At 37.8% G+C, this 18,676-nt stretch overlaps 1 protein-coding gene across 3 annotated transcripts; it reads right to left on the bottom strand.

The window, feature by feature from the left end:
- Window positions 1-934: 934 nt before the first annotated feature.
- Window positions 935-8,593, bottom strand: LOC4351922 (caffeoylshikimate esterase). Of its 3 annotated transcripts, none has more exons than XM_066306008.1 (9): window positions 8,324-8,494; window positions 8,065-8,158; window positions 7,910-7,942; window positions 7,591-7,737; window positions 5,998-6,128; window positions 5,704-5,841; window positions 5,462-5,560; window positions 4,969-5,110; window positions 935-1,484 (listed from the first exon to the last, which is right to left on the bottom strand). In XM_066306008.1, the coding sequence occupies exons 1-9, from the start codon at window positions 8,351-8,353 to the stop codon at window positions 1,420-1,422; spliced, it is 879 nt and encodes a 292-aa protein (XP_066162105.1). In that variant the 5' UTR covers window positions 8,354-8,494; the 3' UTR covers window positions 935-1,419. The 3 variants fall into 3 exon arrangements, with proteins under 3 accessions (XP_066162105.1, XP_066162106.1, XP_015619542.1); XM_066306009.1 differs by lacking the exon at window positions 935-1,484 and adding an exon at window positions 3,981-4,280; XM_015764056.2 differs by lacking the exon at window positions 935-1,484 and having other exon boundaries at window positions 4,748-5,110; window positions 8,324-8,593.
- Between the last annotated feature and the right edge of the window lie 10,083 nt (window positions 8,594-18,676).

Genomic DNA, 18,676 nt, shown 5'->3' with positions numbered 1-18,676 from the left:
CTGCGATGCGGTGGCTGTCGGGCTAGCGTAGCGTGCTCGCCTTGGTGCCAACGCGTGATCCTGGCCTTGCAGCCCAGCATGTCGCACTGCCACTGCCCGGTCACACCTCGCTGCCGCTGCCCAACCGAACTGCCGCACATGGCAGGCGGTGCCATCGTGGGGTGGGGAAAGAAAAGGGAAGAGGAAGAAAGGTAAGAAAAAAAGAAAGGAAAATCTTCTGATTTTGCATAAAGGCCTTTGTATTTCTGGAAAACTAAGAGCATGTTACTGTAAATTCATATTCCTACAGTATACTCTGGCAAAGATCATGTTTTTAAGGTGTCTTATAGCAAATTTTGCCTTAATTATTTGTAATGCATTTATTACCTTTAATTAATATTTTAAGTGATAAAATATAGAATTGCATAGAATACATTAGAATTATTTGTGGGAATTATGTGTACCATTATATTGTAGCATTTGTGCATTTTACCTTAATATAATTTGCGCATACTTTTAATAACGGAAGATGACTGGCACCGTGAACTAGAAGTTTGCCGAATCTAGAATATCTCTGACATATGCAACAAAAGTCAAAATTATGCTGGAACAAGAAAGCTCTGAGCTACCGTTAAGTCAAATACGCTCTGTTTATTGACTTGATGAGATTGATCAAGTATTTCAATCTCTCCTTAGTATCTAGATGTTACTCTAATGAATGAGTACGCCAGATAAATGAGTTCATTGACATTCTTTTGATCGCACGGAAGATGCAGTTTTGTTCAGGATAGTATTCACTAGAAGAGCATTATCTTTCCAAACCACCTAGTACAGTTGATAATGAAATCAACGTGAGCAGTTATCCTGTTGCATTTTCCTCAACGAAAGAAGAGGAAAAATGAGTAGTAGAACATAAGTTAAGGTGAACAATTTAGTGAATATGGAAATAAAAGAATGATCCTAATAGCACACCCATCATGAATTGAGCGGGAGAGAACTCCTAAAACATGTTACATCTTCCAAAACATGGGAATCACATACAGGAAATTTAACTCCAGTTTGCAGGTTTAAGGCTTCCTTTGCATCATGCCTCTAATGTTTAAATGGTCCACTAAAAGCAGCCAAAAAGAGACTTTGATCTTTATTGTACATTTGCTCTTCCAAATCACTGTTAGAGAAGGAGATGGATGTATCGGTGCAAAGAAAAGAGAATTCACCTTCTTGGATTGATACAGATTTGTGCCCCAAATATAAGTCCATGTATCTTCTAGAGTACTCACTTGTATTGTGGCCATTAGTTCATTGAGTTCTTGCAGTTCTCGTAGAGCTTGTGTGGAGATAGGGAAGTGAAAGTTTGAGGTTATCTCTTGATGTTGCATGAAGGATTCGAATGAGATGTCCTCTTTTTGTGCATATGAGAAAAGGTTGGAAATTCTATGCCTAGAGTGGAGGTATACCATAGGTCCTTGTAGAACAAAGCCGTCTTTCCACCAAAATGAGCATTTCTGAAATGGAAGAACTATAAATTTCAAAAATAATAGATAGGAATACCACGTATAAAGCCATTGCGACCCCCCCCTAAAATGAGTACTCCCCCAACCCAGAGCTACATTCCCATATTCTGAATTCAAGAGTTTCAATAAATTACCTACGCGAGTTCGTCTTGGTCAAGGTCTAGAACTATCTTCAACGGTTTGTGTAGCCATAATTTCCACTAATCCGTTGTGCTTGAGGAGGCATGTCAGAGGTTACGTAGTATTTATTTCAGATCAGTTGCACCCATAGTAGACTCCTCTTGTTTAAAAACTTATCGAAATGTTTCATCAATGGGCACATGTTCCGTGTCTCCAAATTGATAATTAGACCTCCCTTATTCTTAGGTTTGCATTATTTGTCCCATGCAACAAGGGAATGTGTCTTACTTTGATTCGTATTGATATCACAAAACATTAACAAATCTCTGTGGAAGTTCAAGGCAGCCCTCAAAGTTAAGATTTTTTACTTTTGTAATTACACCAGGGTGTAGCGTAAACGAAGGACAACTTAGCGGAACGTAATTTGCAAGGATGCAGGAAAAAGCTGGTTTTATCATATAAATCAGACAACTAAGAATATCTTTCACTGGTGGAGAAGTGCTTTTTAGTCCCGGTTCGTAACCCCCCTGTAGTCCCGGTTTTCAAACCGGGACTACCAATCCGGGACTAAAGATCGTTATCTTTAGTCCAGGTTCAAATACCCGGGACTAAAGATGGTGTTACCAACCGGGACTAAAGAAAAGGGATCTTTAGTCCCGGTTGGTAACACCAACCGAGACCAAAGAGAGGTAGCGGCGGTGAGATGGTCCTTTTCTTTTTTTTTCTTTTTTATTTTCTCTCGAATCAAGTGGGATACATATCCCAAATCAAACCCCAAATACCCAAATCAAATCCCAAACCAAAGTAACATCACAAATCTTATACATCACAGATCCATACAAATGTACAATGAATCACAATATTGTCCATACAAAAGTACATCACAGTGAATCACAAATAAAAAAACAATGTTGACTGCCGCTGTCGCCGGCCACCGGCCGCGTCCCCATCGGCCGCCTGCCGCGCGGCCGCCGCACGGCCGCGGCCCCACCTACCGCCGCCCACGGCCGCCTCGCTCCGCTGCCGCCGCACGGCCGCCTGCCGCGCGGCCGCCTCGCTCCGCCGCCGCCGCGCGGCCGCCTCGCTCCACCGCCGCCGCACAGCCGCGGCCCCACCAGCCGCCGCCGCGCAGTCGCCTCGCTCCGTCGCCGCCACCTCGCTCCGTCGCCGCCGCCCGGCCGCAGTAGAGAGGGGAAGAAGGAGGAGGAGGCGGGGATAGAAAGGGGGAGCAGAGAGGGGAAGGAGGAAGGGGAAGGGCCTGGGGAGGAAGGGGATATCGAGGAGGCGCTGGAGGCGGATACCGAGAGACTTAAAGAGGAGAGAAAAAAAAGGGGACTTAAAGGCAGGGATAGCATGGGAATCTTTACTCCGGACTAAAAATACATCTTTAGTCCCGGTTGGTAACTCCAACCGGGAGTAAAGCTTATGTTGATCTTTTTTCCTGGTTGGTAACACCAACCGGGACTAAAGATCTCGGGGGGCCTGACAAGGCCTGACAGATTTAGAACCGGGACTAAAGATCATTTTTAGTCCCGGTTGGTAACACCAACCGGGACTAAAGATCAAATATGCCCGCTGTAGCCACCAACCGGGACTAAAGATCATTTTTAGTCCCGGTTTTTAGTGGAACCGAGACTATTGTGGATTTTGGGTGACCAACCAAAGATGGTTTCTCCACCAGTGTTTTTTCAATGTAGTTTTGCTCATGTTGTATCGCCGATTAAACATGTAGCTTCAGATCTTGTAACTGCATACTGTGTCACACTTGTTCGATGGTTGGATATGGGGAGAGTTAATAATGATTTTAATCCTTTAGTCCTCTTGGGGACGGTTGCTACTACCAGTTGGTCTTTATGGCTAAGCAGGAACAATGTGATTTTTTTAAAGAAGAAAGTCTCGTCTCCTTTGCAGGTTATTTATTTAGTTGTGATTAGCTGGCTCCATTTACGGTCTATTCTCCAAAAGCTGAGTTAATAGGATTTGGTTGTTGTGGCTAATTATTAACATTTGGACCAAGTGATCAGGGAGTTTTGATTATAAAAAGTAATCTAGTCTAAAAAGTGATAGTCATTAGCGTATATGTTTTGTTTATAAAATATTACGCAGGCTGTGTGCAACCTTGCTACGCCAGGACTGATTTCAGGATGGTTGTATTATCTTGAAATAAGACGATTTCATTAAAAGCTTCCTTTAACAAAAAAAAAGGCTAACCATGATACAAATAGGAGTGGTCAACTTGGATTTTGTGTTTGGAAACAAGAATAACTAACCCATTATTATCTAGACCAATAAATTAATAATTTCCATGCCTTCGATTGATTTTTACTTGATCTGAAAAAGGCACAAAATTATATGGCATGCAGATCATTTTATAGTAGACTGGGAAACCTACAAGAGATCTGATCAATGATAAAATTTGCCACTTGTAATGTCAACTCATCTTTATAATTGCACTCTAAAGATTGGTACAATTGGCAAGGTGGTGGTGGACTTCGATAGTCTGATTCCTAGAACTCGAGGCCCTTAGAGTTCACATACTCAAGATGGAGGAAGAGTCAAGGATTGAGGTGTTGAACCATCTATTGGAGACCATGGCGCTACGACGGTGGTGTAACTGGAGGTGGGGCTATGAAAATCATCGGGCGGTGGGGAATCAGTGACCATGCACTGCAGGAGGATTGGAGTAATGGAGGAAGAAGAATGATGGTTATTTTATTCTTAATTTTTTTTACTAGAAAAATATACATGCATGCATGCTACGTCAGTGCAAAACCACCTCAAACCATTCTTGGGCTGTTTAATTTCTATCTGGGTTGGATACTTGATAAGTGTTTCTAACCCATTTTTGGAGTTGAATAATGAAATCTATACTTTAGCAACACTAGAGGGTGAAAAGTAGACCTTTTCCTGTATAAAATCTACATATATGTGAAGTTTTTAGTACTAGGGGTTAATCTTTCTTAAACGCGGGGACAATGTTTTATATATTGTAGCTCCATCATATTAAATTGCTATTTTTGCTACCCACTACCACCCTCACCTAGGGTGTCACTTTACTACCTCTATCCACACTCGACTTGAGAATAAAGCAATCTAGACCTTACATTTGCATCTAATGGCTGAAATTATTTGAATGACATTGGAACAATTATGCGTCAATTGACATAATGAAAATGAAGTTGTATCCAATTTCCGTCATCTAAGTGAGGCCTCACACTACATCAATCTGCTGAGACTATATATGTACCAAATGGTTACAATTGTTAACTGATCTCATATTATGAAACTGATACCCTCTCATCAAGCCACTTAATGATGTCCAAAAATACAATGTCAATGTTGCTTGCGGGCTCACCAGATGTCAGGGCGTGACACATCCCTGGGTACAGTTTCAGTGTTTTGTCCTTGCTCTGAGCTGATGTATACAGTTCTTCACTTACTGATGGATCTGTGACGGCATCATCACCACCATGGACAATGATGAATGGTAGTGTAACCTGCATACATTGTTGTATATTGTAGATATTTTATTGAAAAGTACTTTTGACACTTGAAAGTACGGACTTATATGTTAGGCATACTCATGTCAAATAAACACACTCAAAACAATATTTTTACGGACCTGACAAAGCTATTTTCACAAACTCATGTCCTACTAAAAGAATTTTGCTCATGGTGATTGGTGACTTTCAAGCAGTATCAACAATCTACTATACGCAAACCAGACCAAATTGTAACTCATCCAGGACGTGTACATGTAGGAATATAATTGAATTTAGTTAATGGGATGGTTCCTAGGTATTCTGATAAATCAACATGAACCAATATATTGTAGAACCACACCGTACCTTGTCAAGAGTGCTTTCAATATCCAAGCTTGCCATAAAAAGTTCATAACCAGTCTTTAACCTAGGCCTTCCTTTATAGCAATATGGATTGTTTCTTACCTGAAAGACATAACAAAATTACTGAAAACACAAAAAATAAATATGCATACAGTTCAGGTGATTCCTTATCATAGAGAAAAGGTGTCTCCATTATGTTCCATCTTTCATTAGTTGAATACACCTTTCATGTATTTTTCCTATACCTCTTGACGCCACTCCTCGCTTTTAATTGCCTTATCAATGACATCTTCAGTAGGAATAATTTTCCATGTAGGTATCACGTTGCTAAGCTTGCTTAGGATTGTTATCACAATGGGACGAGGCTTCATATCTTCTACAATCTGAATCGAAGTTAACATCAACAATTATATTACATAATGATCAACTTAATATCGTGTACTAATACATATTTCCAACAGTCAATTCTTGGGAACATATCAAGCTGTGAAATATATCTTCAAAATATGAATAATTAAAAGAAATCTTTAGCATTTAACCTTGCACATGGGGGCAACCAAAATAGCCCCATCCCAATTTGTAGGTTCCTTCCTATGTAGCATCAGCACAATAGCGCCTCCCATTGACTCACCAAGAAGGAACTTCTTTTTTCCTTTGCACTCTCCTCTTTCTAGAATAAGGTGTACACATAGAAATATTTACAATAGAAATCTTTGTAAACATCCACCAATCACATATACTAATATAGACAACAATTTCTATAAAGGTCATATGCAAGTGTTTACGCTTCACAAATGCACAATTAAGGGACCATCTTCATTATTGCAATATGCCAATGGCCTCAAGAAGTAAAAATATGGAAACATGGAGTACATTTTACAAGTACTAAAAGTAGGAACAAAGAAATGTTAGGGTTTTTTTTCTGCTAAAGGGCAATTGTAATTGTTAGATAATTCTAAAGATATATCATAAAAAACAATCTTACATGGGAGCATCGTTCTGGAAAAGGAGGCAAAAAATCATAGAGGATAATAATGGAATTGCTTATAGTTTTCAGTGACTCATATATATTTGAACCAAATATATTATGTGTACGTGGTTAAAGCATGTGGTTACAAAAAAGAAACAAAATATGGTGATACCAAGTAAAATTTTATTCAATATATATACTATTTGGCAGTGACAACTGACAAGTAATTTGAGATAACATTTTGTTGCTAATTTATATATATATGTTTACATTTTTTTTGAAACAACATATGTCTAAATTTAATTAAATCCACTTTTATAAATACATTAATTAAAATATACATGAGCATTGTAGCATGGTTGATTTTCTTTCTCAAAATACATATTTTGAGTGACCAAGCATTTGAGAAATCAAATACTCTCTCCATTTTTTATTATAAGTCGTTTTGACTTTTTTCTTAATCAAACTTTGTTAAGTTTGACCAAGTTTATAAAGAAATATATCAACCATTCCAACATAAACATATTCAAAATATATTAAATGTTAGTTCTGATGAAACTAATTTGGTATTGTAGATATTACTACAATTTCCCACAAATTTGGACAAAGTTAAATAAATTTGACTAAGAAAAAAAATCAAAACAACACAATATGATATGGATGGAGTACTTAGTGTTCTCTTGTAATTCTACAATTTACATGAACAAAGAACCATATCATTTTTTTGCGCACACAAATTGTAATAGATCTTTTTTATGCCTTACAGGATGACCGCAGAGTGATAGAGACTAAACAATGATGCACTCAAGGACTAATTAATTTTTTTACAACGATACACTCAAGGACTAATTAATTTTTTTTACAATGACACAATGTGCAATTGTGAAGTCATTTCAAAATTTTAAAATTCAAAAACAATTTCAACCTTGGACACCATCACCATATAAGTGAGAGAACCACCGAAAATGATTCCGCATCTAAGCCGAGGTTGACAAAAAGTGCAAGGTTTTGATAGCTTATGGTTAAATAGTGCATTGTTTTTAAGTTTAGTTATGTCTAGTTTTACAAACTTTATGAAACTTCATCAGGATAGCAAAATTATTTGTTTCCTAAATCAAATAATGAGCTAGCTAGCTAGTTGATTAAATTATGCTGAACATACCACAAACACTTGCAAAGTAGTTCGAGCAATCAACAACAACATCATCAAAACTATTGATATAGCCTTGAAGTCCTTCGGACTTCCCATGGCCCTGATAGTCCAATCCGTGCACTGTAAATCCAGCCTTTGCCAACCGAACACCTGTTCCTGAGAGTAGCAAATCATCAACATATTGTCATTAAAATGGTGTTTTCAAGTAGCTAAAAGAAACTGAATGCTAAACAAGTACGACATGGTATTATTATTTTTCAACATGACATATAGGCATACTCTTGTGGATTGTTTATTTAAAGTTGTTTAACAACATTGTGTGATTTACCTCTCATTGAAATGCTGCATTCCATGGCATATCCTAAACATTGAAAGATATGAAATTGTAATTAAATTAGATGGTGTAAGGAAACAAATTGCTTATATGTTGGAATAATTGTATTTGAAGTTCAAATGTATAAGAGTATCAATAGATAATGTTACCATGGCATAGGAAGATTAGAGCTTTCGGTTCATGGTCTAAAGGACTCCATTGGCATGCAAAGAGCTTCATCCCTCGTTTATTTGTAACATATTCCTACAACCAACATAAAATTTGAATCTCACATCCCTTGATAAAAACAAAATAAAATGGTGATGGTGTTTTTCAAAATTCTCTTATTCAGCATAATACAAGATCGATATCAATTGTAACACACAAGATGTATCACAAGAAAAAAATGGCAACTGGAAACGAACTAACCTCATGATATTTGAAACCATCATCTGCCATTTTCTCTCAATGGAAGACCATGGGAACATATGTAGTTTTATGCAACTCAGATTAGGAAATGGCCAAGGACCAATATTTTTTTAATAGAACAATCGAAGATCATTAGTTACTGAATAAAAAGGATAGTTTTTCAATATAATGAGAAGTCATCTTTGCGTGGTGTTCCTTTTGTGCATGTGCAAGATCTTGAATGTGTGGTTGAGGATGAAATTAACCTAAGTTTAGTTTACATTACCTTCCATAGTAAGGTCATACTAAATTTGGAGCATTGGCCATATACATTTTTTTACAAGAAAGCATTGGCCATATTGAAGGCATGTCATACAATCACTAGCATTTTCGCAAGAATTTATAGTTGGAATTCTAAGTAACAACAGAGGAAGTTGATGGTTGCATCCCAAATGGAACATCAAAGAAACAATGCAAGTTGTATGCATAATTACCGTTAACTAATTTTGTATCAAATTCTAAATTAATAGAAAATATAGTGGCAGATCCAGTATTCTATAATTGTCCTAATAAAGTGTTTCGGATTGACCTAGTTACAATAAGTTCTTATAGTCATCATTCTTCAAGCATGATCCAATACACCTTTTCACAGGATAGCTAATTACACCTGTGGCATCGATGGGCCCAAGACTTCCCATTGAGTAACAATGTTACAATGTGGATGTAAAAGTAGGTTGGGGCACACCTTGAACCAAATACTTCCGAGCAATAACCTGAGCATGCATTTTATACTATGCAGAAGGGAGAGATACTTGTTTTAGCATTTTTAGCTTGGCCAACTAGAGTTGTTGTGCAGTAAACCTAGGTATACCTTGGGGATACCGATAGTATTTGTATATAATGTGCTCCTGGTTACTGGAGTTGTATCTATGGGTGATTCTAAAGTATGGATATAAGTTAAAATAAATGGCTATGAAATGATATGGTTTTGTTTAAGTTAAATGGTTATTATGATATAATTGGAGAAAATGCAAGTGATAATGTGGGTAATACAAAGCATTCCTTTTCAATAAGGAAAGAGTCTATATTTTGTTTGACCAAGGGAGAAAGTCTATAACCTGTATCGACCACAAAACCAGATACAAAGATAATTCTCTCCACTGTCAAAACCCCGAGCGGTTTTCATGGTGGTTTTATCTTAAGTACCGCTTACATGGCATTAAGGCAAAATCTATATATCTATTATATACTAAAAGTCTATTAAACTTCCTACAAACGCTCCTAAACCACCATGTGGTACCCTACAAACGCTCCTAATCCACCACGTGACGCTTTAATAATTTACAGAAAAATATGAAAAAAGAAAAACATCTACCCGTCAATTTTCATTTAAAACGGTGGACTCGATACTATTAACCATTAGATCAAAACTTAATCCCCTTCATTTTTTCCTCCTGGCCAGACCCACATGTGTATGTACGTACAAATTCCTCCCCATCAATCTCTTCTTTTCTTTCCTAATTAAGGTAGTCAAAAGATGCACACCATAATTTGTTACCATAAATGATTAATGATTAGATCTGTTTTTCCATAGAGTTTTAGCGATGCTACTGTAAATAAAAAAATCTTTTCAAGGGTATCATATTTTATGGGCAACCAAATAACATATTTGAAATATGACGATGGCATGAGCTGTCAATTGTATGAGATCTTTGTAACAGGCATAATGTGACATGTATAATCTGATGAGTAATTTTAATGTAGTCTAAAGTTTATGGATTTTAATGTAGTATATGATGAGCATAATTTTAATTATATATATAATCTTTCTAACACAATATGTAACCTGTGATGATAACATCGGTTATCTTATTAAAAATAACTTTGTAAAATCGATATAATCTTACGTTCTAAAATAACAGGTCCATCAATTTAAATAAATATCGATGATGAACTTTTAAAATAGATATAATCTAATGGGTGCAACAGTTTAAATGAAAATCGACGATGGGATTGTAGAATGCCACGTAACGGCCTATGAGCGTTTGTAGGATGACACGTGGCAGCTTAGGAGCGTTCTTAGGAGTAGACTTTTAATATATAATATATCTTCTATTATATACTAAAAATTCATTAAACTTCCTTCAAATGCTCCTAAGCCGCCACGTAGCATCCTAAATTACAGAAAATTCTAAAAGTTCTAAGAAATAAACAAAACATCTAGCCATTGATTTTCATTAAATTAGATAGATCCATTATTTACCACCATTAGATTTATCGAAAGAAAAAAACCACTCTAACCCCAAACCAGGGTCCACCTGGGCCTACACATACAGACAGACATACAGTAGTACGTACGTACATTTTCTTTCTAGAGGTAGTAAGTTTGTACTTTTGTAATGTACTTCCACCCCTTCTTCTCTCAATCTCTTCATATTTATGCACGTATTTCTTCTCCTATTCATACTTTATTAGTTAGAAAAGCAAAAGTTTGGTGTTAAACAATTCAACAACTATAACATCTAAATATATACAACTAATTTTTGATCCAGATATATCTTCAAAATTTTTTATGACTAAATTTACGGCTAAAAGACCAAATTTTCACTATAATTCAACTTTGAGAAAAAAATGTTATTTTGGATTATATTTTCAGACTTTTGCGTGCCATTCAAGCAATTATAAGAAATATGAAATAATAATAATATAATAGAATCCATCATTCTGCATAACTTCATAATAATTAAATTATACCTACAGTCATAAAGGTAAAATAAGCATAATTATGAGTAATGTTCCCAAAATATATTAGTTAGAAAGCAAGAGTTATGCTAAAGAAATTAGCAACTATAACATCTAAATCATAGGTTCCCTAAATCAAATTAGTAATACTTTTGCTTATGTATTTTGATTATTATACATTTAAAGACCCATATTTGGGGCTATATTTTCTGGCTTTTGTGTGCCATTCAAGCAACTATAAAATTATGAAAAATAATGATATATATTTCGTCATCGTATATAAGTTCACAATAATTCAATTAGACCAGTAATGACAAAAGTACTGAGTATTGTTCCAAAAAATTACAACTCCCATTTTGATATTATAATAAATCCAAAATAACATTAGTTAATCTATAGTGTTCCTCCTATATAGGAAAAGACGAGTAAAAAAGATAGATCTTAATCAATCAATAAAACTTTTATACTATTTTTAGTAAATAAAGTAAGAATACCTGAAAACACTACAAATGTAAAAAAAAATAGAATTCTATGTGTGTGTACTTTGTCCCCTTCGACTTTCTCTTATTCTCTTCTCTCTCACTCAACTCCGTCTTATAATTTCTAACTAATTAACAACATGATATAAAAAGATCAATAATTACAAAGCAAAATAATTATGATTCTTATGTTATATATAATTTCTATTTTATTTGAATTTTTATTTTATTTCTAATTAAATAAATAATTCAAGATCCACATTACTCATACTTTACTGTATAAAAAAAAAACCATTTGAGCATACACACCTATCCTTTGCATGGTAACCAAATAGAAAAAATATAGAGTATTATAAATAAAAAATGACAATAAGTATTATATCACCTCAAATCATTGTACATCCTCTGTAGGTGTCACGTGTTACGTCTTAATTAAAAATAAAATCTTAGAAACGGTTAGAAAAGACATCCGACCATCGTTTTGACTTAATAAGTGGATCCATTATTTTTACCAATAGATATAACTTTAGATAAAATCTTAAGCTGCCATGTGCTACATCTTAAAATTTAGAAAAAAAAGGATATTAGAAATTTTGACAAAAAAATCATCGGTTTTCACTTTAATCATTTAGCAAAAAAACACCCCATCCATTTCGCCATCCCCCCACATGTGCACAACAACACTACCCGTCCCCTCTCGTCTCAGCTTGAACTCTCCACTCTCTCCTCTACCTATCCCTTTTTTTTTACCGAAAAATAATCAATAATATTAAAACATGCATATTTTTTAAGCTGCATTGAACTATTTGGAGAAAATCAAATAATGGTGTTCTTGTGTAACGTCTCGCCTCTCCCAGGCCGGACCCGCTTACACCTGGTAGCTTTTATAGGCCATAGACTGCCCTCACAGACCAACACAAGTCTTTTTTGCACACTTTGTCCTCACTATTGTGCACTCGCGAAGTCTTTTTTGCACACTTTGTCCTCACTCTTGTGCACTCGGGAAGAGGAGAGGCCGGACCCGCTTACACCTGGTAGCTTTTATAGGCCATAGACTGCCCTCACAGACCAACACAAGTCTTTTTTGCACACTTTGTCCTCACTCTTGTGCACTCGGGAAGAATGCTTTTATAGGCCATAGACTGCCCTCACAGACCAACACAAGTCTTTTTTGCACACTTTATCCTCATTCTTGTGCACTCGGGAAGAATTTCCTTGTCGGTAACCCATCTCGAAATTGCTCCAGGCCAAGCACACTTAACCTCATAGTTCTTTCGAGATCGGCTTCCGGAAAAGAAGTTGCAACTTATTGATATGAGTATTCTATTAATCCTATTAAGCCTTAGGCCGGGATGTCATATCCTCACCCCATTAAGAGAGATCGACGCCCCCGTCGATCAACCCCAGGCCAGGAACGTCCCCTCTTGGCCACGTCCATGTGTCTAGTGCCAGCGCATGTGCCATGCTGTGTGACCACTCCGGGTCCACACCAGCCATGCACACCATGCCTGCGTGTCACATCCTGATTTTCGTTTCAGGATTTATAAATTATTTAATAAATTATTATTAGAATTTATATTAAATGTTCATTAATTTACAAGTGAAGTTAAATGTGGGAAATAAAATTTCCTAAATATAAAGCATGGATGGATTTAATTTTTATTAAATTCTCCATGGTTAATTATACTCTCTGGAATTTTCTCAGATTTTTCGGAGCTCAATTCCTAATTTTAATCATACAAAGAACATTTCAGTAATTATCCACATATTAAATTATTCATTGAATGGTCTGATTATAATTTTTTTAATTACTTTGAGTGTCCAAGTATTTTCAAGATTTTTCTTGAAACTATTTGAGCATTGGAAGTATTTTTAACAATTCAAAGATCATTTCAGTGATTATTTTAATTAGAAAAAGTTTTTAAATCCTCTCCTAAGCCGTTGGGCTGATTTCAGCCCAACATCTCTCTCCCTCGCGCGAGTGCTGTGCAGCCCAAGTCGGCCCAGCCGAGCTCCCTCTTTTCTTTCTTTCTTTCCTTTGTTTTTCAGCCAGCTCAAGACGAAAGTCTAGTTTGCCTCCCCGTGTACTGTTCATCTTCAAGCTTGGACAGAAGCCCGAGCTGCCGTCCTGTGCTCTAGCCGACGCCGCTTCCTCCACCAAATCGGCCGCATCCCGTGCTCCGTTTGAAAAATTAGTTGAGGGGAAATATTCCTCTTATCCTCCTCTATCCTTTCCCCCAAGAGTCGGACTTTATCCCGAAGAAATCAACGCGGAATCGAATTCGTTTTCAAGTTTATCTCTCCAACTAACCCTCGGTTTTTCCGGCTCAATTCCTCTCGGTTCGAGTCCGGTCTCTTCAATCCAAGCCTATAAATAGCATCCCCTAGTCGTCCTCTTTCGTTTGCTCCAACTCCCGAGCTCCCCCATCGCCCGTAGGGCCGCCGCCGCCTTGCTCTAGCCGCCGCCGTTGCCGGCGATGACGTCAGCGATGACGTCATTAATCCCTTTTCCTTAGTTTTCTCTATTAGATGAAAATCGATTAAACTTCCGAAATTCATAACTAAATCATCGTAACTCGGATTCGAGTGGTTCAAGTTGCTAAATTCATCTAAAATCAAGATCTACATGTTAAAAATATCCACATGTACTGTTTTTGCTTGTTTTTGTACTATTTTGTTGATTTTGTTCTTTCGCTTTAGTTTCCGATGTTCCGAGGAGAGCGTTTTCGTTGAGGAAGGTTCAGAAGTGTTTGCGGAAGATCAAGGCAAGTCACACAGATCTCAAACAACCCTTTGAGCATGTTGAACCCGTTTAAAGCTAATGTTTTATTTCAACTTATGCATTATTTTCGAATGTCATCGGGAGGTGAGCCTTTCCCGATTAATTAATGGCCGAATATGACTTTATTTTCCTATGGGTTATAATTTGACTAGCATGGACCTTATATATTGGATTGGTTCAGCTAGATGTTATTTATAGTTGCTTAGCCATGCTTAGAAACAATAGCTCATTAAAGGGATGAATCATACTATATTATTAATTATGGTTATATTTAATGGTAGCTCACGATGGTTAATCGTGTTATGATAATTAATTGATAACTAAAACTTGACAATGGTGGGTTGTGAGCACATGGTTTTGAAGGTCGTGCTCATGACAATTAAGGACCGGTTCACGAGCTACTGTTGTGAAACATTAACCGTGCCAACCACAAGCCAGCGTGGGCAACGGCTTTACCTTTTGTATAGCATGGTTCATTACGGGGTGCCAGACTGAGAAGCGGCGAGAAGTCCGTGGGGGTCGCTGGGTAGTCCATGCCTCTGGTTATATTTATAGAGGGGGTGATTATGATCCAGGAATGGTGCACTGTGGTGAGTTGTGTTGTGCAGGGGGTATTGTCACAGCCTCTATTCGGGTACTTTCCAGTATCGCGACGCATGGTAGACATGATGTTGAGGCTGTGTCTTGTGGGTACAGTGGTACACCTCTAGCCAGAGTAAAACTATTCGAATAGCCGTGCCCGCGGTTATGGGCGAGTTAAGCAATATTTTTCGTGATTAGTCACACCTCTCACAATAATTATTGATGCTATAATTGGTAATAATTTGCTTAGCTCCTGGTTTGGAGTTAGATCTGTATAGCCAGGGTTGGTTGTTTAGGTATGGTTGGGCCTGAGCAGCATGGGCGTGTTGTTCAGTGTTTATTAAAATTAATGATTAAAGTACTCTACTGTTTTATTACTCTTAAATGTTTGCTAAATGCTGCTTTTGCAAATGAGCCTATATTATGCCATCCTTTGGTATCCTTGTGCACTTGCATATTTGCTGTGTGGCTTGTTAAGTATGTCATATGCTCATTCTTGCAATAATCAATCAACCTTAGTTGAAGTAAAAGGATCCAGAAGGAGAAGACGTTTGGCTTATACCCCAGTTGAGCTGCCTGTGGGAGTAGAGCTGAAGCCATCGCTAAACCGTTATTTCCGCTGCTGTTTTCTTTTCTTTTGTAAGTATGTACCGTTATTTTTATGATGGATTTGTATATTAAATTGTCATTTTGTGTATCTCGGCTGATTCCTGGACGAGGATTTTTATGCACAAATTAGTTCAGAAATTACTAGTGAATTTTCGGGCGTGACACTGCGCAACTGCGACACACGCGCCTGTGAAACCGCGAGAGTCGACTCTGATACCATTTTGTAACATCCCGCCTCTCCCAGGCCAGGCCCGCTTATATTTGGCAGCTTTTATAGGCCATAGAAATTATGACACCCATCTCAAAATTGCTCCAGGCAAAGCACGCTTAACCTCAGAGTTCTTTCGAGATCGGCTTCTAGAAAAGAAGTTGCAACTTGTTGATATGAGTATTCTATTAATCCTATTAAGCGCTAGGCCGGGATGTCACATCTTGCATCTATCCAATACCATAGTATTATGAGTTTGTTTGCATATTAAGCCAGACTATACAGTTGGTTATATTTGTTACTATTATATTTAAATTTATAGACTCATGTCGACTATATTTTCTTTTAGAAACCACACTATAGATTACACAAATTAAAAGGAAGTGATGATCTATGATATGTTTTCATTAATTTATATGTAAGCATGTAACAACTTGCATATTGAACCAACTAAAAAGAGGACTAACTTGATGACACAAATAAACCACATTTACTAATAATAGTAGTTCTTTAGGATTTTCTTAAAAAAGGCCACTAAACATTCAATTAAACAAGACAAACCATTTTACTTTTAATTTACGCTTAATTTGTTAGGCACATTTTCCAAACAAACTAAATAAATACTTTTGAAACATGGCATGTGTTCATGCGTATCATACATAATTGTTTATACCGATGAATTAAATATTATATATTTTGAAGCTAACAAATAGCTTGGAAAAATTATCTAAGCAATACCGATGAAGAAAAATTACGGAGTAACAATACTTTTGAAACATGGCAGGTGTCATCCGGTTGATATTCCGCCTATATAAGTTTTTTAAACACAATCTAAAATACATTCCCGTGCAATGCGCGGGCTACCTTCCTAGTTAAATAAAAATAACTAGGACCAACATGTTAGTGACATCAACCTCTCTTCTTCCTCCTCTACCCCTGCTCTCTCCCCCATCTCACCCTCAGCTTTGTTTCCAACCACCGCCATTGGCGCGAGGCAGTGGTCTCATCTGGTGTATCTCTCATCAACCTCACATGTGGGAAGTAGCAGTCGTCCTTGGTGGCGGCTGCAGTTTTGTTTGGTGCCATCAGGGATGACCACCTCAAGGCAGCATCCAGGTAACTTGTGGTCAAGGTGGAGTTGCAGATGAGTCAGAGAAAAGGAAGCGTTGCGTAATGACTCCGCCAAGAGAATGGCACAGAGCACAAATGGATCAAGTGACGAAGGTGCATAGCGGGTAGATCGATCTTACCCGGTGCCATCGCATCTCGATCTGCTTAGCTGGCCTCTCAATCGCCATGCTCATCTCATCGACCATCGACACAGCCATCGATGAGGACACAACTAGCTCGGATATAACCATGACTACCTTATATATTAATCAAATAAAGGTGTATGTGTTCTACATTAGATTTACTTGTTATATATTTGAACAAACGTTGCTAAACAATGAGTTTTGTGTGTTTTTGTTTACAGAGGTACTTGCTTGGGCGAAGGAAAAGAGACCGAGCATAACTAATGCATAGATGATTAAAGAAGTTGATTGGGTACCAAATCAAGACCTTCTACAAGTCTACTTCTACCTCACCATGTCACTTTTGGCCCATAGAAGACAAGAGATCAAGTTATACACGTTTTGGATTCGGATTCAGGCCTCCTGATAGCATCAACTTCAAACGGACCTAGCCGCTGTTCTAGAAGGAATTTCAGGGCCCATGAGTACTTGTTGGAAAGCTTATGGAGTCTACTTTCTGATGGATTTGGTTCCACATCAAAATTCCTACTAAGTTGCCGGGAAACTGCAAAACAAGCCACGTATCTCATCCAGTCCGAATCTGATTTGTGTTTTGGGCCTTGTAATTGTGTCGTGGGCTTAGCTCAAGGGGGTGTGCGCCCTAGGGCAACCCTAGGACATCCTTAATCATATTTATTCAGTAGCCGTCACCATTTAGAGTCGGGTTTTGCTTAGATTATTCTGTCAAGAACAGTTTCGCCGCTAGATCGGTTTGTGGAACCCCAAATTCGAGTGCTTAATCATTCATATGCAATTTGGTTGCAATCTATCTTATTCTCGCTTGTGTTCTTCGATTCGCATGCAGGGATTAGCCTTCTCGGTGAGGTCAACCGGGTTTCGGCACGGTTGATAACCAGAGGAGACGTGGTGCTGTGATTGCGGGGTTCAGTAGCGTGTTTGTTCAGAAGCCGGATCGAGTTGTGTCACGACTCCGCCCAACTCAACTGTTTATCAATACCTATCGGAAGATCGGGACCTAACTCCTCATCAGCCATCTTCGTCCCATGACGACCACCTCTGTCATCGTGCTGCCCTCGTTCCCCCTGCTTAGTTGTCAGACCACCAGAACATGCTTCCTGGAAGTGGAACTCTTGCACAGCGAGGCAGGTAGCCCTGGAGATTGATGTGGAGGTAGTGAAGCTTGCCATGGCGCTGCTGTGGATGAGATTGGGATGGACGGTAGGGTGCACTTGTGTGGATGATATAGATACCGAGTACCCATACAACCTATATATTTCATTAGGAGGTAGACTAGATCCATGTATTATGTATATATATAGAGTAAAACATGGTCATCATGTTATCTTAATTAGCTAGGTATAGATAAATAGATAGATAGATATAGATGTGTTGGGGATTTAGGGCCTAATCAAAGCATGGATGAGCTTCGCTCATAAGGATCTGATCCCTCGTTTAGTGTTGAGCTCATATTTATGACCTTAAGCCAACAGCTCCTATCCCTGTCAAGTCCTACGTTTTCTTTTACAGCCCTATATACCAAGAAGGAATAAATCATCAGCTATATATTGTGACACAGTTGGACATATCAGAGTTTTTACATATTATGTGGAGAGTTTAAATAAATACCATATCGTGTGTGGTTCCTACAAGTTCCTCCTTTTCTCTCTTCCAGTGTGATCCCACTCTCTGCACCTCCTTTCCTATCCTACCTACCAACAA

The sequence above is a fragment of the Oryza sativa genome, chromosome 12 (genome assembly GCF_034140825.1).
Source record: "Oryza sativa Japonica Group chromosome 12, ASM3414082v1".
NCBI lineage: Eukaryota > Viridiplantae > Streptophyta > Magnoliopsida > Poales > Poaceae > Oryza > Oryza sativa.
The sequence above is the reverse complement of the archived record's forward strand: the minus strand, read 5'-3'. Positions and strand labels throughout refer to the sequence as shown.

Bases quoted from the DNA above. Each gene is read 5' to 3' on its own strand.
- LOC4351922 (XM_015764056.2), bottom strand. From the start codon at position 8,353: ATGGCAGATGATGGTTTCAAATATCATGAG. The intron at 7,738-7,909 runs GTAAATCACACA...TGCTACTCTCAG, and splicing joins ATGCAGCATTTCAATGAGAG to GAACAGGTGTTCGGTTGGCA. The intron at 5,111-5,461 runs GTACGGTGTGGT...CAATGTATGCAG, and splicing joins TTGAAAGCACTCTTGACAAG to GTTACACTACCATTCATCAT.